This window comes from Pteropus medius, unplaced genomic scaffold (assembly GCF_902729225.1).
Source record: "Pteropus medius unplaced genomic scaffold, Ma_sr-lr_union100, whole genome shotgun sequence".
Taxonomy (NCBI): Eukaryota; Metazoa; Chordata; class Mammalia; order Chiroptera; family Pteropodidae; genus Pteropus; species Pteropus medius.
Window position 1 is genome coordinate 7,413,936 of NW_024351731.1, and position 19,798 is coordinate 7,433,733.

At 63.3% G+C, this 19,798-nt stretch overlaps 1 protein-coding gene across 22 annotated transcripts in view; it reads left to right on the forward strand.

Moving 5' to 3' along the window:
* The window catches only part of MROH1 (maestro heat like repeat family member 1), a 48,286-nt gene extending 28,521 nt beyond the window's left edge, over positions 1-19,765 (forward strand). For 13 of the 22 annotated variants that reach the window (XM_039846055.1, XM_039846051.1, XM_039846061.1 and 10 more), the window contains 23 exons: positions 87-209; positions 919-1,065; positions 1,146-1,172; positions 2,059-2,181; positions 2,391-2,470; positions 2,544-2,655; positions 2,758-2,853; positions 3,480-3,584; positions 4,358-4,493; positions 4,599-4,711; positions 5,629-5,781; positions 10,064-10,218; positions 12,699-12,864; positions 13,390-13,586; positions 16,418-16,555; positions 16,966-17,080; positions 17,512-17,658; positions 17,820-18,257; positions 18,370-18,525; positions 18,608-18,742; positions 18,826-18,928; positions 19,003-19,068; positions 19,503-19,765. In XM_039846055.1, the coding sequence (XP_039701989.1) occupies positions 87-209; positions 919-1,065; positions 1,146-1,172; positions 2,059-2,181; positions 2,391-2,470; positions 2,544-2,655; positions 2,758-2,853; positions 3,480-3,584; positions 4,358-4,493; positions 4,599-4,711; positions 5,629-5,781; positions 10,064-10,218; positions 12,699-12,864; positions 13,390-13,586; positions 16,418-16,555; positions 16,966-17,080; positions 17,512-17,658; positions 17,820-18,257; positions 18,370-18,525; positions 18,608-18,742; positions 18,826-18,928; positions 19,003-19,068; positions 19,503-19,588 (3,117 nt within the window). In that variant the 3' untranslated portion in view covers positions 19,589-19,765. Of the gene's footprint in view, positions 1-86; positions 210-918; positions 1,066-1,145; positions 1,173-2,058; positions 2,182-2,390; positions 2,471-2,543; positions 2,656-2,757; positions 2,854-3,479; positions 3,585-4,357; positions 4,494-4,598; positions 4,712-5,628; positions 5,782-10,063; positions 10,219-12,698; positions 12,865-13,389; positions 13,587-16,417; positions 16,556-16,965; positions 17,081-17,511; positions 17,659-17,819; positions 18,258-18,369; positions 18,526-18,607; positions 18,743-18,825; positions 18,929-19,002; positions 19,069-19,502 lie in introns of those variants that run through there. The other 9 variants (XM_039846067.1, XM_039846068.1, XM_039846070.1 and 6 more) reach the window with 6 other exon arrangements.
* The last annotated feature ends 33 nt before the right edge of the window (positions 19,766-19,798 follow it).

Below are 19,798 nucleotides of genomic sequence, written 5' to 3' on the forward strand. Positions count from 1 at the left end.
CCTCCTCTTCCGGGCACTCGGCCAGCCTGAGCGCGTGTGCACGCATGCCCCCTGCCCAGGCCTGAGTACCCTTAGTGTCTCTCCAGGGTCTCGCCTGCTGCTTTGGGATCTGTGCCATCTCCCACCTAGACGACACCCTGACTCAGCTGGAGGACTTTGTGAGGTCAGATGTGTTCAGAAAATCCACCGGCATTTTCAACATTTTTAAGGTACAAAAGTCAGGCTGACAGTGCGGAGGGGTTTGGGGTGGGACTGGCCTGTGATTTGGTCTCTGCTGCGGCGCCCTGTGTTTTGAGGTGCTGCGGGGTGGGGGAGCCCAGGAGCCCTGCAGGCTGGAAGCTGCATCCAGCCTCTCTGCTTCCTCATGTGCGGGCTCCACCCCAGCTGGTGACGATGGGCATGCAGCCCTCTGCCAGCAGGTGAGAGGGGCTTTCTGCACGGGTAGGAGCTTCCCCTTCCCCTGTCCCACCAGCATCTGTGTGTTCTCTGCCCCCTGGTGGCCGACAAGGCAGTACTCTTGTCAAAGTCTGGTTCAGGAAGGGTGGGCCAGCACCGCGTGCCCCGCCAGCCCTTGTCCCTGAGCTTTCTGTCTCCCAGTACCTGTCCTAGTTACAGGACCCCAGGGCTGGGCCAGGTGTGCAGGCCAGTCCACACTTCCTGTGTGTGTAGGTGTGAACAGGCTCCGAGGACAGGGCCCCAACTCTGGGCACCCCAGCACTTTGTCCTGCTTGCCTCTCCCACTTTGGTCCCCACAAGGCCCAAGCCTAGCCTTTCCCGCTGTCCACCTGCCTGGCTAGGCCTCTGACGGCTGCTGACCAGCTCTGTCCCTCCTCCACGGGGTCTTGGGGACTTAGTGTGAGGCCTCGTGCTGGGGCCGGAGAGCTACGTAGCTGACGTCCTGCTTGCCCTCGGCCTCAGGACCGGAGCGAGGTGGAGGCAGAGAAGGCAAAGGGTGCGCTGATGCTGTGTTACGGGCACGTGGCGGCGCGGGCGCCCCGGGAGCTGGTGCTGGCCAGGGCCGAGTCAGACATCCTGCGGAACATGTTCCAGTGCTTCAGCACCAAGGTGGGCGCCTGGCGGGCGTCTGTGGAGGGCGCAGATGCTAGCGCCTCACCTTGTAACGCATCTCACTCTCTGTCGCCCAGGTTCTGGGAGTGAAGGTAGAGACCAAGGTACAGTGTGTAGCGCCTGGCGTGACGCTGCCTCTCTCCTCCGGGCCGGGCTGTGCGCTCCAGGGGCGGGAGCCGGGCACGCTTGGGGCTCACTGGCCCAGTCCGGAGGGTGTTCTGGAACCCGCCTGGGGCTGGCCATGCCACTTGGGAGGGGCCCTTCTGGCGCTTTGACCCTGGATGCCAGGTGGGGAGAGGGAGCTGCTTCTGCCCCACGAGCAGCGGGGTGCTGGTCTCCTGGTTCCACCCCTCATGCCCAAGGGGTTGACCTCTCGGCGAGGGGGGGTGTCTGGCCTCACTAACATGCTTCTCTCTGGAGTCTCTGGCACTAACCTGGAGGCCCCTGTCCGTCTCCTGGGGCTGCCCGGTGGAGGCGCTGCTCTGAGTTTTTCTTCCTAAGCCCTTAGAATGGGGGCATCCTGTCTCCGAGACAGTTGCCCTTGTCTCCTTCCCAAACCCCGGTGGCCCGCGTTGGTGGGACAGGCAGGGCAGCTGCACTCCGCGGGGGTTCTTGGATGTGCTCCCTGCTCCTCCCACCTGGGGGACCTCCTAGCCACACTGCAGGGCACAGGGGACGCAGGTGGACATAGTGTGCCCTCTGGTCAAGGCCATGACCCATTGACCCCTGGGTCCAGCTCAGCAGCGAGCTGAGTGCCTCAGGGGTCCATCTGAGGCCTTTTGCCATGATCAGAGGGCTGTCTGGAGCCCTGACAGCAGGGCAGTGGCGTTATGGCTGGGGGTGGGGCGGGGGGCCTGGCCTCTGTCGCTATGAGCAGCCGCCCATAGTGGGCTTAGCCATGTGTGCCAAGGGGCAGCAGCGCCACACCAGGACAGAGCCATGCTGGGCGGGAGGGCGTTGGTGGCCCCTTGCAGCCTGCTGTCCCTCTAGGACCCGGCCCTGAAGCTGTGCCTCGTGCAGAGCGTGTGCATGGTCTGCCAGGCCATCCGAAGCAGCGCGCAGGCCAGCTGCTTCCACTTCGCACAGAAAGCAGAGCTGGTGGCGCAGATGATGGTGCGTGCTGTGCCGGCCCGAGGGTGCAGATGCCAACGGGGAGGTGGGGCTCGGCAGGGCTGGCGGACACCTGCAGCGGGAGGCCCACGCCCACTTGCATCGGGGTGCAGAGTTGGCTCGCAGCATGGCCTGATGGGAGGCTGCTCCCGAGGAAGGCTGGTGCTTCGGCCAAGGGCTGAGTCACGTGGCTCACCCCCCACCCCCTGCAGGAGTTCATCAGAGCAGAGCCCTCAGACTGCTTGCGGTCGCCCATTCGGAAGAAGGCCATGCTCGCCTGCACTTACCTGGTGTATCCTGTCATGTGCGGGCGCTTGGGGGCGGTGCGGGGAGCCTGCAGAGGCCGGCCCTTAACTCGGGCTCAGCCCCCTGGAGCCAGCACTGGAGGAGCAGGTGCGGGCGGACATGGTCCACGGCTGTCTGCAGAGCGTCATGGCTGTGCTGCCCGAGCCTGAGGGGGATGATGACCACCAGGAGGTATGGCCGCAGGTCCCTTGCCACGTGCCCACATCTGTGGGGGACAGCGGGAAGGCTGCTGTGGACAGCCGGTCACTAGCGCGGCCACCCGTCTCCTTCCAGCCCCTGTACCTGGACACCATGCAGGCCTTAGAGGATTTGCTGACAAGCCTCCTTCAGCGGGACATGACCCCCCAGGGCCTGCAGGTCATGGTGGAGGTGTGCAGCGGTGTGCAGTGCCCTAGGGGCAGGGGCCCCTTGTTTGTTTTTCCGAGACCTTGCCACAGGGGTGCCACAGGGGCAGTTAGGTGCTTGCTGTCTGGAAATGTTGGTGGTGCGTGAGCAGGTGGACAGTAGTCCCTCCGCCTGGGTGGGTGTGCAGATGGGGGCGGGTCCCGACCCAAGTGGGACCTGGAGCCCGTTCTGGTATTTCCTTTGCCACATGGTGCTGGGATAGAGAGGCCCTGCAGGTGCCCCAGGTGTGAGCATTTGACCATCTGGGGCCGTCAAGATGGCAGGATGGGCAGGTGGTGGCAGTGCTGTGTCCCGTCCTCTTCAGCATTGCAGTGGACTGGGCCGACCTCCTTCTAAGAGCACCCCGCCCCTCGCCTGGCCCTGCTCACGCTGGACCCACCTGGGATGGCCGTGTCTGTGAGCCAGGCCAGCAAGACAGAGATGGGCAGGGGTGAGGTGCAGCAAGTGGTCCGCCCTGACTTGGCCTGTGGGTCCTCAAAGCCAGGACGGGTGGCCTGGCAGGGACGCTGACCTTCCCATGCCACACGGGCTCCTGCTTCCTGGGCTGTCTCCCCAGCTGGCGCCTGTGTAAAGCCCCCCATCTCCCCCAGCACCTGAGCCCATGGATCAAGTCCCCCCGGGGTCATGAGCGGGTGCGGGCGCTCGCCCTGAGCTCCTGCCTGCTGCAGCACTTTCTGGAGCACCTGCACGTCAGCGTGAGTTCCCAGGGGCCACTGCGCCGCTGCCCCCGCCCATGCCCACTCCTGGTCCCGGGTCCCTTGCCGTGTCGCACAGCGGGCTTTCTGTCCATCCTCCATCTGTCGCCGTGGGCTGATCCCTTGTTCCAGAGCCTCCTGTCCTCTTACTGGCGACATAGACAGAGGACCTGTCAGGGCCAGGAACTGCTTTTGGGGCTAGCCACTTGGAGTCCAGTCTGATGAATATCCTCGTCCTCGACCCCATGCGTCCGTCAGCGGGACTGCCGTGTGCTGTGCCCCCAGGGGAGGGCGAGGGCGACAGGGAGCCAGGTGTAGAAGATGAGGGTACTGGGGACAAAGGCAGGAGCCTGCCTGTGCGGAGCGTGGACAAGGCGGACGTGTTGGGCAGGCGCAGGGCTGGCCGCACTGCCGGCCGGTCGCATGTGCCTCAGCGTTTGCTGAGACTCTGGAGCTCACTCCTACACTTTTCCAGAATTTTGGTTGCTCTGACAAGGCCATTAACCAAGGTGATTTTCGGGTAAATCTGACGCGGTCCTAAAACGCTCCTGTGGCGATTGTGACAGCCACATGGACTCGATGGACTCATGTGTTGAGCACCAGCGTCTGTGACAGCGGGTCCTCCCCAGCTGCCCCCAAAGGGGGCGGTGCCGCTGTCGGTGTGACTTCCTCCTGGGCCGTTTCTCACATTGCTTGCTGCTGGCCTGTGGGAAGCTGTGGGTTTTCCTGCGCAGTCCTCCCTGGCACCTCACAGCCCCTCCTCCGCCCTCCAGGCCCTGGTGCCCTTCCACAACCTGGGCCTCCTCATCGGCCTCTTCTCCCCACGGTGTGCGGACCTGTGGCCTGCCACCCGCCAGGAGGCCGTGAGCTGCGTCCACTCCCTGCTCTACCTCCAGCTGGGCTACGAGGGTAAGCCCCTGGCCGGGCAGAAGTGCGGAGGGATGAGGAGCAGAGTCGGGGCCTCCAGTGGCCAGAGTCCTCTGCCCGGCTCCACGCACCCTCGTGCCTCCGCAGGCTTCGCCCGTGACTACCGGGACGACGCAGTCGAGCGGCTCCTCGTCCTCAAAGGGGGCCTCGTGCACTCCGACCCCGCCACCCTCTTCCACACCTGCCACAGCATAGCCCAGGTACCTGCTGGAGCACCCATAGAGTGCTGGGGCCCAGGGACTCTAGTAGGGGCACCTGTACCAGGTGGGCTCTGCAGGGTGCCAGGCGGGGCACGGCATGGGCCGGTGGGCTCGGGACCTGGATGGGGTGCGCGGTTGCATTTCACTCAGAGAATTAGCTGCCTGGCACCACCTGTGACCACAACCACTTCTATTACTCTTCTGTGTCCCGGGGGTCTGCCTTCGGAGTCCCAGCAGGGAGGGTGTGGTCAGGAGCTGGCTCCTGGCTTGAGGGTTTGAGAAGGCTGCGCCTGGCCCACCCCATGAGTCCCTGAGCCAAGTGGTGATGTCATTCCACTTGGTGTTGCAAGCGGCCCTCAGGGACCTAGAGCTTTCTTTCCTGCAGAAGGAGGGGCGGGGTCTGCAGGGCCCTTTCTGGGGATGCGGGTGCTGGAAGGCAAAGCCCCAGACTTGGGCGAGAGGAGGCGGAGCAGGGCCTTGGTGTTTGGCAGCGGTGTTTTCGGACATTCGGCGTCATTGTTGCATGTGGTGCAGGGTTTCCCCTTAGCCTCTGGGCTGCTGTATCCGCTCTAGGTCCCGCTGCTGTTACGCTCAGGGTCCACTGCTGGCTGGTGGGGAGCCGAAGGTCCTGGGGGCCTCAGCAGCTAGGCCATCCAGGACGGGACATGCCTTTGACTGTATTGTAGAGCGTTCCAGAGCAGCTGTGTCTGCAGGGATACGCCTAGCCCACCCCAGGGGAGGAGCCAGGAGGGTGCTCTGGCCGGGCTCCAATGGGGAGGAGTCTCTGGTGCAGGGGCCACCCTGCCAGCACCCTGCAGGGTGGGGACGCAGGAGGAGGGGTGAGGGCGGATGGTGCCGCCCTGCCCAGAGATGTCGCCTGGAGCCCCTCCTCATCTAACACACCGCCCTCCCCCCAGATTATTGCGAAGCGCCTCCCGCCAAATCAGCTCATCAGCCTCTTGCTCACCTTGTTCGAGGGCCTGGGAGACAGCGACAAGAACTGCTCTCGCGCGGCCAGCGTCATGATCAACTGCCTGCTGAAGGAGCGGGGCCACCTGCTCCAGGAGAAGGTGCGGTGCAGGGGCGGCGCCTGGGGGCGTGGTTAAGCGAGGCATGGCGCAAGTGGGCAGCGGGCGGCCTAAGCCTGAGGCGTGGGGGCTGGGTAAGTGGGGGTTCCCCGCCTCCCCTACACTGCTCTGCAGAGGTCTGACCCTCACCGCTCCGCCCTCTTGCCCTGTGGACCTGATAGGGACAGATCTTTCACTTCTGAATGAAGACAGAGATTAGAATTTGGCAAAAGTAACTCTGCTCAGAAAGTACGGGAGAAAAGGGAATGAGAAGGGAGACGCTCTTGCTAAGGCCCCTGGAGCTGGCGGCTCCCGGCACTGGTGACGGTTCAGGCGCTCAGGGTGGCCAGGTGCCTGCACAGTTTCCCCAAGGGCGGGCCCCAGACAGGACCCTCAGGTGTGGCCCCTCCTCACCTCCCTGCCAGCTCCGCCTGCTCTGCGGGCGTGCGCTCAGGTGGCTGTCCCCATGGTTGTTCCCCGAGCATTGGCACCACGCGTCAGACACGTGTGAAGCACAGCCGAGTGCACGCCCCTGAGCTGGGGCCCCCCCAGGTCTGGTGGCTACCAGAACGCGTACCCTGGGTCCCGTTCTAATGACCGTGCTGGCCTCACGTGAGGGTTGAATTTGCGTCTCTGGTGGCTTAGGAAGCGAGCGCTTTGCACACGGTTACTGGCTGCTCGGAGCCCTCTACTGCGAGGGGACCGGTCTGTGGCCCGTTCCTCTTCTGGGTCGTCTGTGCATTATTCCTGACTTGTAGAAAGACCTTACGTATTCCGGACACAAGTTTCCTCTTGGGTGTATGCACGCATCACCGAGAGGTGCAGCGGGGCTCAGCTGGTGGAAGGAGCTTGTGCTGTGACAACTGGACAGGGAGGCGTGTCCTGCAGGGCCCTCACCTGAGCTGAGCTGTGGTGCTGGCAGTCGGGACATGGGAGGGGACGTGTGGCAGGAGGATGGGGAGGAGGCACAGCTCTGATAGTCAGGGTTTGGCGCCAAGGCTGGACTTGATTTTGCATTCAGTGGGGCTCTCAGGTCAGATCTGAGTGGCAGGAAGGTGCTCTGGTGGCTCTGTAAAGGTGGAGGGGATGAACCAGGCTGGAGGTCGTCACCACCGGGGTCCTGGTGTGTGTAGGATGCACCGCTTCTTGCTTACCCTGCGTCCTCCCATGGACACTTGAGTTGCCCCGGCCTCTTGGCTGTCGTGAGTAAGGCCATGAATGGGCTTGTGTCTGTGAGGTCCTGTTTTGTGTTATTTTTGGTAAATGCCCAGAAGCGTGAGTGCTAGGTCACATGGTGGCCTTGTTTTGAGTCTTTCGAGGAGCCTCCGTGCTGTTTTCCATAGAGGCCGCGGTAGCCGTGGGGCAGCGTCCCCTTTCTCCACTCCGACCGTTTCACAGCCACCCCGATGGGCGGGAGCGGCAGCCGCACTGGTTTCGGTTTGCGTCTCCCTCGTGGCCGATGGTGTTGGTCGCCTTTCACGTGCTCGTGGACCCTTCTTTGGAGAAGTGTCAAGAGCTTTGCCTGTTTTTCAGTCCAGTTAAAATTTGATTTTTTTGATGTTGTCGAGTTTTCTGAGTTCTTTATGTATTCTGGAGCTAATCCGTCATCAGGTGTGTGATTTGCAAATACTCTTCCCCGTTCCGTAGGATGGCTGTTGATGCGTAAAGTTCAGTTTGACATGTTCCCATAGGGCTATTTTTGCTTTTGTTGCCTTTACTTCTGGTGTTGTATCTAGGAAATCATTTCCAAGTCCCACAGCACGAAGCTTCTCCCCATGATCTCTTAGCGGTTTTGTAGCTTTGGGTCCCACCCGCTCCTAGTAAAGGCTGGCTCCTCTCCGTGGGCCCAGCACACTGACCTGCCTGCCCAGCTGTCCCCTTCCAGCTCTAACCACCAGGTTTAGATGCACTAACCGCCCCCCGACCCCCAGGGCAGCCGTGTTCCTGACTCCCAGGCTTGTTCTTTGAGCATGTTTGCAACATACCACCTCAGTCTCAAGTGTGATGTGGCACACTAGCACCTCATACCCTCAGGGGTCATGACGGGTCAGCTTTCTTTCCTACCCTGAGAGACCTTGGCTGGGGACCTCTTAGAGGCACCTGGACACTGCTGGACTTAAAATTTCTGTCACCGAATCAGAAAATGTGGTCCTAGCCCGTGACAAGGGACCAGACTGAGCCCTTCCTCCCACCAACACTCCACAATCGTGAAGCATGCAGGGTACACTGTGAAACTGTGTGGAGGGCAGGACAGGGACCCACGACTGGCACTGGAGGTGGAGAAGGGCCAGCCGAGGTGACAGGCGAGGAGACAGTCCACATAAAACAAAATGCGGGCGTGGAAAATGGAGCTGCCACTGTGGAAGTGGTCAGTGGTCACCACGTGACTGGCAGTTCCCCCCCAGGGCATGTGCCTGAGGGAAGGGAGATGGGGCTGCATGAAGGTCCGTGCACAGATGCCCACAGCGGCGTCTTCGGAAGCAGCCTAAAGGTGGTGACAGCCCAGCGTCTGTCGAGCAGTCACGGGTAAATAAACGTGCACCGTCCACGCAGTGAAACGCCATCAGCAGCAGAATGGAACGTGATACGTGGCACGGCATGGGCAGACCCTGAGAACACCATGCAAAGTAGAAGCCAGACACAAGGGCCTTGTCATGTGTGACCCCATCTCCGTGAAGTGTGTGAAACAGGTGGATCCACAGACAGAAAGGGGTCGGTGATCAGGGGAGACTGCCAGTGGCTGCGAGGCTTCTTTTTGGGGTGCTGGAAGTTGGCAGAGGTGATCACCGCACGGCCCCGTGCATGCACTGCAGCCCACCAGGTTGTATCTCGCTGTGGTGAACTGCGGCGTGGGGACTGCCCCTGGCGAAGCTGGTTGGCCGGGAGGGTGAGCCCCATCCTGGGACGCCAGCCAAGAGCCCTCTGTCTGAGCCCAGGACACAATGTCACCATTGCCTTAAGCCCAGATTCCGGCAGCAGACGCACCAGTGGGTCCTGTCGACAAGGTGTGGGGGATGTGGAGAAGGCAGGGGGCCCGGGACAGTGGCTGTCCCTCGGGCAAGGTGGGTCACGGGGGAAGAGCTGCCATGTGACGAAGTCCAGTGTGCGTGAGGGAGCGGAACTCAGAGGTCCGAGGCCGTTGGTGGCTCCGCGGCCCTGCCCCACGCACGCGGAGGCCTGCAGGAGATGGGCGTGTGTCTGCGTGTGCCGGGCCTGATACCAACGCAGGTGGGGAAGCCCAGACACCAGAACCATGGCGTGCTGAGGGTCGTGACCGGCGTCCACTTGCAGTCACCCAGGCCTGCGTGTCTTTAGAGGACCGCTGCCTCTCACCGCAGAGCCCAGGGCTCTGGTCTGTAGCGGTGCCAGTGGACGTGGCTCGGGGGAGGACCTGCGCCAGTCTGTCCTGCACCGCCACCGTGCTGGCTGGTGGCCGCTGGCCGGAGGACTGTGCACTGAGGAGCACAGGCCAGGGCCTGGGTAGGGGGCTGGCCAGAGAGTGGGGGTGTGCCGCAGCACATTGTGTAGCTGAGCTGTGACAGCCACGTCACTGTGTCCACCAATCCTTGGAGAAGAGGTACTGAGGATGGCAGTGACAGCGCCTCTTCCTGAGGCTGGGGGAGCTGGGACCACACGCTGGGGAGCCTGCCACCTGCCCATCCAGGAGGCCCTGTGCCTGCAGCTCTGCCCCCCACGTCTGCCTCAGACTGCAGTGTGTTCCAGCCGCTCAGCCAGGGCAGGGGGGCCGCCACAGAAGGCCAGCACCCACCGAGGGCATAGGGACCCAGCACGAGGAGGCTGGCACAGGTCGGCCTCGAGCCACACTGGCCCCATCAGGCTGTGCAGCCCGTCTTCTCTCGTGGAGGCTCCGGCCGGGGATGCCGGCCGGGCTGGGGAATGGCCTGCAACCTCGCCCTTCCTGCCCCTCTGCCCCTCGCCACCCCAGCTGTGGCATCTGCAGACGTACCTGCAAGCCCCGCCTGAGGCTGCGGCACTCCCTCCCCAGCCCTGCCCTCGTGTCAGGTGGGGAACCCGTCTCCCCTCCTCTGTACTCTGTCCCCAGCCCACTGGTCAGCTTCCCCTCGGCCACACAAGCAGCCATGTGGGAGCAGTGGGCAGCCCATGTGCCTGGAGCAGGTCACCCTGTCTGGGCCTCAAGGGGCCATGGGGTCTGCTGGCCTCGGTGCCGCACACAGACCCCCACGGTGCCTCTACTCCTGCGCACAGGGCCCGCCCTCCCCTCCCCACGGCCCTGCTCCTGGGCCTGACGGTGCGCCGCCCGCAGGTCCCTGAGATCGTGAGTGTGCTGCGCTCCAAGCTGCAGGAGACGTGGGAGGAGCACGTCCGGCAGGCCACACAGTACAGCGTGTCCCTCCTGGCATCCCAGCACTGCGAGGCCGTGGTGTCCAGCCTCCTGGGCAGCCCCCTGCCCTTTGACAGGTACCGGGGATGCCGGCCTTGTGCCATCCACAGGGCTCTAGCCCAGGCACCAGGCTTGGGGTCCCTGTAGGCCCCAGCTGCCACCTGCCTCTACGCTTGGCCAGCGCATGGGAGCCTGCAGGTCCCCTGGGTCCTGCACGGGGTTGCTGTGCACATCCTCTATGGGCCCCAGGTTCCAGTGGGCGCCCTGGGCTCGCCCTCGCAGGCCCTGCCATCCACTCGTCCTGGGCCCGCCTTCACAGGGCACCCACTGTCATCTGTGAGCAGACTCCCAAGTTCTGGCCCTCAGTTTGAGCTAGGGAAGGAGCCCCATCTCCCCCATCACCAGTGTGTCCCCCGCTCACATGCCAGCCTCGAGTTCCCACCAGTGCCCGGTCCTGCTTGTGGCTGCAGTCGCCTCCGTCACCTCGCCCTCCGGGGCCGTTGCTGTGGTCACAGGGCTCCTGCTGCTGTCTTTCTTTGCTGTCCCCGTTGTGGGTTGAAGCCAGCCTATGACCTTCTGGGGACTCTGTGCTGTGTGAGTCTTCACTGGGCCATGGCCCGGTGTTCACTCTGCAGCCCATCAGCCTTGCTTCCCGCAGACACCGGGAGGAGCCCACGCGTGCCTGACGCCGTCCGCTAGCACACCTCTCCTCTGTAGCCAGGCCTGTGTCCTGAGCGCCTCTTGCGTTACTTTGTCTGGTGGCCCCTCCGCCATCACATCGCTGTCCTCGTGTTTAGACGCGCTCTCTCCTGGCAGGAAGCGCCTGCATCCTGTGCCTGCTGAGCTGGGTTGGAGTCCAGCTTCTTTGGCGTCTTCTGTGTCACCGTTTTTCTTTGTCCCTTTCCCTGCGTCTTTCTTAGGTCGACAGGGTCTTCTTTATCAGTTCGTTTTCTCAACTCGATTACTTTGGAAGTCACTCAGCTCCTATTCTGTGAGTGGTCACCCTGGAAGTGACCAGGTGGTGTCCCCTCTGCACCTGGTCTCTGTGCAGTCCTGGCTTCCACTCACACAGAGGACGCACATGTCACTGGGCCTTGCGGGGACCCCGGGCCTCAGCCGCTGCCTGTCCAGGGCACAGAGGTGTGCACCTCCGCAGCCTCCAGGGCCGACACCGCCTGCAAGCACCGTGGACAGGCCGTGCACGGCGCCTGTCACACCCGTGCCACCCGTTCTCGTCATGCCGGGTGTTGTGCTATGGGCACCATGCCATCACTGAGGGGCAGAATGTCCCAGGTCAGGGTCACCACATGCGGCTGCACCTGGCCGCCGCCTGTTTTTACACAGCCTGTGAGTCGAGAACGGGTTTTACATACATCAGTGGTCGGGGAAACCCAGCAGCACCCGTGACACACGAGACCACAGGGTCCAGAAACTGGTGCCATGAGCACCCTTTCACAGGGACCCATAGTGCCCTGTCGGCGTGCAGGCAATGGATTCGCGGCCGCTTCCTGTGGCCGCCTGGTGTCTGCCCCACACCTGGTCGCTCCAGCACCACCTTTCCGGGGCCACTGCCCATAAACGCTCCGCCTCCCTTCTCCAGTCGAGCAAGGCCTTCCTGTCGGCTTCTTTCGTAGTTTGCATTCTAGCTCGGCGAGTATTTTCTAGCGTGTGAGAGGACATTCTGGCTGCCGTGTCTAGCAGTCACTGTCCTTGTGTAGGACACCCACCTGCTTTTCTCAGAGGCGCCGGTCGTGCCTGTGCCACAGGCGCCCATGTGTTCCAGGGGCCCCGCCTTCTGGGTCCAAGTCAGCTCTGCTGGTAGTTCTGAGTGTTTCTAGCCTTTTCCCCTTGAGCCTGTCTTTCTGTCCTCTGCTTCAGGGATGCAGGCGACATCTGTCCGACCCTCGCCCCCTACATCCTGGCCCTGTCTTTGGTACCCCATCGTGGCTGCCCTCTGTGCTGGGTTCTGGGTGATGTCCACATACCGGCAGGGTCACTGCCCCTCTCTCCTGTGTCCAGGCCAGTGCCACTATGCCCACCCGATGTGGGGCTCCTGTCGCACCCTAAGGCACTGCAGCCCTCCTCCACACCTGCTGTGTCTGTTTAGGGTTCCTGGTTCTGCTGCATATTTGGAATTTGTCACTTCTCTGCACTCAGTAAAATTAAGTGCAGCCGCGTCCCGGTGTGTCCGAGCACCATGTCTGCGGCTGCGTCTGAGGGACCTCACTTCTGGGTGATTTCCTGGCACTATGTCAGTGGCCACGGTGCTCACTGCCTGGAAAAGATGGCCTCCAGAGGGCCTGGTGTTGCTTCCGGCAGCTCCCGGGGAACCCTCCCACCAGCCCACTTGGGCCCCTGTACCAGCCAGGAGCACTCCCTGCCCTACTGCTGGCTCTGCCCACCGCCGGGCCCCTGGGGGCAGAGGAAAGGGTGAGGTTAGACCCGAGGTCAGGGCACCATGTCCCACCTGGCTGGAGCAGAATCTACTGGGCACATCAGGGCATGGAGCTGGGGGCGGGAGCAGCCACAAAGTGACCATCCTCTCGCCCTACTGCAGCCAGACCTGCATCCTCTGGCGGGCACTGGCGGTGGAGCCCAGCATCACTGCGCAAGTCCTGGAGCTGCTTCTGCAGAAGATGAGCAGAGACGTCCCATTCAAGGAGAGCCGGGCCTTCCTGCTGAGTAGCTGCCCAGGCCGCGTGGCCACGCTGCTGCCCCTGGCGGTGAGTGGTGGCCCCGGGCAGCCGCCTCGCCCCATTCTCCCTCTTCCCCACTGTGAAGGACCCCACAGGTGGCCTGGGCACCGCCCTGCAGGCACCTGGCGGCTGGCCGGGCCCTGGAGCCCAGCCTCATAAAGGCCTCGCAGGTGTCGGTCCCCAAGGGAGACTACTCTGTTTCATCCTGCGGAAAAAAAATAAACCTGGCTTGGCAGTGTTTTCAGCAGTAAAGCAGCTGTGAGAATTCCCTCCTCCTCCCTGCTACGGGCCAAGAGCAGATGGTCAGGCCTGTCCCCAGGCAGCCACACGGCCCTGTGCCTGCCTCCTGCCCCAGAGGGCCCGGCTGGGCATGGCTGTGTCTCTTTGGGTCCCCCAGCTCCCCCGGAACCAAGACCTCTGACACGCATGGGCACACACTGACAGGTGTGGGCTAGTTTGCGTCCTGGGAAGCGGGGCCCAGCCTTCGCGGTGGCCAGCCTCGTTAGAAACAGCCTCAGAGGCGGAGGCGAGCCGATGTGCCCCTGTTCTCAGGCCACCTGTGCACTGTCTGAGGTCACGTCCGTCGCGGCATCGGCGCCCGCAGTGCTCGAGCTCTACCCCCAGCTGTTTGCAGCACTGCTGCTACGCGTCAGCTGCACCCTTGGCGTCCAGCTGCCCCGGACCCTGCAGGCCAAGGAGCGGAGGGCCACCGGCTTGGCCCTAGCCTCCAGGAACCTCGACCCCTGCAGGTAACAGGTCCTCCCCTCCTGCCCCAGCGCTGCTGTGAGCACAGCCTGTGTGTATGTGTGCATGCATGTGTGGACGCGTGCTTGTGCTTATGTGTGCATGTGTTGGGGGTTGTGTGCCTCTGGTGTGTGTGCACGGGCTCCCAGCGCAGGGGCGAGTTTGTACCCAGGGAGCCAGTGCCTCCCCCTGATGACATTCGAGGGTCCGCTGTCCTTCTGGGAGCACAGCTTCCTGGGCTGTCCATTCTCATCTCTGGCAAGTTGGGGATGGGGACCATGGGGGAGGTGGCTGCAAGGCTGTGGGGCAGCGCGGGCCTTGGGCTGGCTGGCTGGCAGGGCTTCGTGGGGATGCTCCTGTGGGTCTGGAGGGCACACTTTGGGAAGGTGGATCGATCCCTGGGAGTGGTCAGGGTGCAGGTGAGACCTGCAGGGACCCCGCCTGCGACATCGCCTTTGCACCTCAGTCCTCCTAGTCCAGCTCCACTTTCAGGCAGAAACTCTGCAGTGACTTCACTGTCCCCCGTTCCCCAGGGGCCAGTTTGCCTGGGTCAGCCCCCAGCCCTGCAGGGACAGCTCAGCTGCCATATCACCCAGGCTCCCCATGCCACCAGCCTGTGCAGGCACCTCCGTCTTGGCTCTCGCTGGGGTGGGGTCCTCTGGTCTCTGCCAAGGAGGCCCAGGGTCCTGGCAGGAGACCAGGGTTGCCAGGGAGAGCTGCTTGCTGAGGGTGGGGTCATAGAGCTTCAGCAGCCTGGGTGTCTGCTTGCCTGTCCTGGTCCCTGGGGCCATAACTGGGCACCTTAGGGCTCCACACCAGAGCCTGAGTGTCAGCCCGTGTCACTGCCTCATCCATCCCAGTGGTGAGGTGAGATGTGCCCCTTGGCCGGGACACATTGGGGACAGTGTCGGTGTCAGTTCACCCTGCACCCCCGCCAGGGCTGCCCCACCACAGGACCAGCTTATAAACTCGCATAGGCCACAGGCCAAGGCCTGCCCAGCTCTGCACAGATCAAGTGGCAAATGTGAGTGGATCAGAGGATGCCGCTCGGCTAGCCCTGGGCCTGGCACGCTGGGACTGCTCCACGGCCCGTGAGCTGTGGGACACAGGCCTCACACCCCCACCAGGGGTTCCTGGACTGCCAGCCCAGAGCTAGGACCCATGCAGAGCCAGGCACAGGCCTTGGCTCTGACAGAGGCTGCCAGCCAGCGAGTCAGACCTTTGCAGATGCCACACCCACAGAGACCCTGGGCAGCAGGCAGACGGGCATGACGCTCGACCCTTCCCCATTCTCTTGGGCTGGTGCCACCACACTTCAAATTTGTTGCAGCCAAGAACCTCCCTGGGTGCTGATCTCGGCCGGGAGCACAGCCCCTGAGCCTAGTTGTGCCTCAGCCTGGGACACAGGAACCGGCCTGGCATGTGCCCAGTGGCCTTGGTAGCCGGTGTCTGCAATCAGTGAAGGCTGCCACACATGCAGGCATGGCAGCCCCCACAGTGACCAGGTCTCTGCTGGACTCCCAGGGCTCCGGGGACAGTAAGAATCACCTTCTAGCATTTTCTCTCTAGGGAGGAATCTGCAGACAGAGCTATCTGTAGCCACTCGGTGAGGGCTTACTGGGAGCCCCTCCTGCTGTGGGCCCACCCAGACATGGGCCCACCCCTCGCTGACACTCCCGTGGCACTCACGCCACCCAAAGGTGACCATGGCGATAAGGATGGGCTGTGGGGAAGGCCACCAGCACCTGCTGCCTGGGCTGAGATCCCTGGGGCCTCAGTACCTGCAGCACCTTGGGCGGGAGTCCCTCGGCCCTGTCCAGCCCTCACTTTTGTACGAGGCCGGCCTAGAAATCTCACGGGACTGCAGTCTCAGAATCCCAAACAAGCTTGTCCCCAGATTGACATGTGAGGCACCACCATGTGGCCAGCAAGGCCTGTTCCCTGTACTCTGAGCCCATCACTCCCCCTGTACCTCAGCAGCCTGCTGTGCTGGTCCTGGCCCAGCAGAAGTGATCATGGGCGCTTGTACCCAGTTGTCGCCCTGAGACAGGTCAAGTGTGCTGCTCTGTGGGTGGCCAGCCACCTGTGGGCCTCATGGGCACAAATGTCCACAGGCTGGTGTGAGGTGACCATCGTGCAGGGGGAGAGGTCAGTGTGGGGACCCTGGCCCTCCCTGTGTCGTTCTGAGGGCCCTGCTGCACTGTCTCTGGCCACAGGCTTTGGGCTACCACTGCTGTTCCCAGACCTTGTCACGGAGTCCCGTTCCTGCTGCTTGCCCACTGGCAGCCTCAGTGCTTCGGCCTGGGCACCTGGCCATGCCAGAGGGGCAGACACTAAACTGCTGCTGGCTCTGGTCCCTCCAATAGGGGCGATGGATGGGGGCAGCAGGGCAAGGCCCACATCTGCCATCCCATGACTGGCTGAGCTGGTGGGCAGAACTGGACACTTCCTGGCCAGCCACCCCAGCTCTTGGCCACCATCTGGCCTCAGAGCATACCTGGTATCCCTTCCTACAGGGCCCTGGGGTATCTCAGGGGGGTTGTGGCCATGCACTTGGGAGAGGCAAGCCTGGGGTGCAGGAACAGGCTTCCTGGGGATCCAGGAGCAGGGGGACGGGGGCGGTCTTCACAACCTGCCTGAGGCCAGATGGTCCACAGTGGCATGAAGGCGCGCAGCGTGGGCCAGGGGCAGCTGAGGGCTTCTCCCTGTGGGATGTGCTGGCCAGCCCTGGGATGTGTGTGCACATGCACAGGCACAGTGCGAAGCTCAGTGGCATACCAGGACTGCTGGCTCAGTGTTCCCCAAAGCTGAGCCCATACCCTCCACGTCCCCACAGCTCTGCGGTGGACACTCTGCAGGTCATGCTGCTCCGAGGTGGCAGCGAGGATGTGGTGCAGTGTGTGGAGCTGGGAGGAGGCTGGGAGTCGCTCAGGACCTCCACCGGGCACGAGGAAGGGGTTGCCCGGCTGGCCAGGTAAGAGCCAGTGAGCGAAGTCCCATTCAGGCATTTAAGTCCCTTGGGACCTGCATGAAGGCACAAATGAGGGCCCTTAAGGGCATGTGGGAGGGGCTGAGCTGCTCCATCGTAGGTGGGCCCAACATGAGTAGGTGCCTCAGCCCAGAGGGCCGTGGGGGAATGGGGGCCAGAGAGGCGGCCGTGCACTTGAGGTTGCTGCTAGTCCAGAGAATGGGCAGGAAAAGGCCCCACTAGAGGCCTGATGAGCTGGGCTGGCAGGCATGTCAGGGTACATGCAGGGCCTGGAAGCTGAGTGGATGGGTCATGCATGGGCCAGAAGGCTCTGCAGGGCAGGAAGCAGAGGCACCCCACCCCATCAGGGAGTTGGCCCAAAGACCCGCCCCGCATGATATGGCCCCCTTCCACAGTGCCATGGCGAAGTTTGCAGGCCCCCGGCTGCCCCTGGTGATGAAGGCACTCCTGTGCACACACAGCAGCGTGTATGAGGTCCAGAGGGTCACCTCCACAGCCTTCCTGGCTGAGGTAGGAGCCACTTGCCTGGGACTGCTGCCATGGGTCCGGCAGGGCACGGGAAACCCCTGCACAGGCCGGCACTGACCCGCCCAGCCAGAGCTATACTCAGCCCCCGCTTAGTGCTCCTGGGTACAGAGGCCCCTGGGCCTTTACTGTGTGTGGTCTGTGCTGGCCCAAAGCATGGTGCTGGAAGCTTACCCCAGGGCACAGCAGTGGGGGCCAGGTCAGGTGGGGAAGAGGGCACAAGGAGGCCATAAGCCCACCTCAGTGCACAGGGCCCTCAGCTGGGCTTGGCCGCGTTCACGCTTCATGGTGGCTTGGGATCGGAACTGCCCAGCAGTGCAGTGGTGGAGACACAGCGAGGGGCAGATCCAAGGGAGGCAGCCTGGGCTGGCCAGGCCGGGTCCAGCCCCTGGGGGTCACCGTGCCTCTGCCTCCAGCTGCTGAACAGCAGTGTGGTGAAGGACTTGATGCTTCTGGAGTCGCTGCTGGACAACCTAGCAGCCCGGCAGAAGGACACGTGTGCCAGCGTGCGGCGGCTGGTGCTCCGTGGCCTGGCCAACATTGCCTCTGGCTCCCCTGATAAGGTGAGCTGTTGGCCAGCCCCTCTGGGGCCCTGGGATGGACAGTAAAGCTGTGGTCAGCAAGACCCAGGCAGATGTGCATAGAGGTGGCCTGGAGAGCCTGTGATGTGATGTCACCAGGGCTTGGTGACCTGGGGGCACAGCTGAGTGTAATGCATCCCCAGGTGCGGGCCCACGGCCCCCAGCTCCTGACCTCCATGATCAGTGGGCTGGATGACGGGGATGACCCACAGAGCCTGGTGGCCCTGGAGGCCATGCTGGGCCTTGCGAAGCTGCTGGGCCTAGTGGAGCCTTGGGACCTACGCTCAGTGCTGCTGCATGTCGCTGTCCGCATCCGGCCCTTCTTCGACAGCGTAGGCTGGGCAGGGGCTGGGGGACACCATGGGCCCCCACAAACCCACTCCCAGCCTGGCCATCCTGGTACCTGCTTCCTGGCCCTTCTGCCTCTTCCTCTGAGCCTCAGCTCCACCTGTACCCTGGGTCCCAGGAGCTGTGTCACCATAGCTCCCTCCCTAGGGCCGCTGGGTGGGTCCTGCAGACTGCCCTCCTGGCGGAAGCGCCATGTCCCTACTTCTCTTGCCAGCCTCTCGTCGCTGCTCCAGGTGGGGCAGCAAGCATGGCGGGAGAACAAGGACGGCCCAGGGAAGGGGCCTGGGGCTAGCAGTTGGGCGAGACTGGAGAGGCCCCATGGGGTGACACCTGTTCTCCCTCCAGGAAAAGATGGACTTCCGTTCTGCGTCCATCTGCCTCTTTGGGCACCTCAACAAGGCCTGCCACGGGAACTGCGAGGACATCTTCCTGGAACAAGTCATTGGGGGACTGGTGCCCCTACTACTGCACCTGCAGGATCCCCAGGCCTCTGTGGCTGGTGTGAGTAGCCTGTGGGGGGGATGGGCAACCCAGGTAGGACCCAGGGACTTGGCCTCTTGGGGACTGAGTGTTAGCCCTGCAGGCCTGCAAGTTTGCCCTGCGCATGTGCGGCCCCAACCTGGAGCGTGAGGACCTGGCCGAGGCCTTCCAGAAGCACCTGCAGGAGGGCCGGGGCCTCCACTTCGGGGAGTTCCTCAACACCACGTGCAAGCACCTGGTGAGGGGGGTGTGTGTGGGCGGGGCTTGGCATGGGCGGGGCCTGGCATGAATGGGGCATCACTGGCCTCCCGCCTCCCACAGATGCGCCACTTTCCTGACCTGCTGGGCCGCCTGGTGAGCACCAGCCTGTTCTACTTCAAGAGCAGCTGGGAGGACGTACGCGCCGCCGCCCCCATGCTCACGGGTGAGAGCCTGCCCACTGGCCTCCACCAACACTCCTGTCCCCGCCCCTGACCCTGCCCCTGCTCCTTGCCCCAGGGTTCCTGGTGCTACACGTGGAGCCCGAGCACCGGCAGCAAGTGGACCTGGAGCAGCTCCTTGCTGGTGAGCCCCCACCTGCATTAGGTCAGGGGCCCCCCGCCACCCCCACCTGTCAGGCTGCACAGGGCCCTCTCTCACTGACCCTGTGGGTACCAGGGGAGACTAAGTGATTTTCCTGGATTTCAAGGATTTTTTCCCTGTCACTGGTGACCTCATCGTCTCTAGTAATTCACGGAAACTTCCTAACTGTTCCAAAAGAGCTTAAAAAACACTAAAAAAGGAAAAACTATCTTTCCTTTGGCTCCTGAGCCCTCCCGGCAGAGGCCTGTCTTGGGCGGGTGGCCCCACACGCAGGGCGGGGTGTGCACCATGGGGTCCCGGCCCCCTGGGCTCCGTGGGCCAGGAAGGTGGTGGGACCAGCCCTCCCCACTCGCTGGCTGGGGCAGGCGGGGGCGGGGGGGGGCCGTGGAGGCGCCCAGCAGCTGCCTGTTCACCAGCGCTCCAGCTCCTGCTCAAGGACCCGGCCCCTGCTGTGCGCATGAAAGCCGCCGAGACCCTGGGCCGCCTGGTCAAGTTTGCCTGAGGCTCCAGCAGCCGAGCCTCTTCAATGAGCAGTACCAGCCCTGCTGCAGCCTGAACTGCGATGCACCCCGGGGCCGAGGGGAGCCCCATGCTGCAGGGGACCAGGGCCTGGCAGGGTGGGGCAAGCCTGTTCTCCCCACCTCACTTATAATAAAGCCCTTTGCTTCTTGGCAGGTGACGGGGGTGCAATGACAGGCCTTTCCTTGTGGGA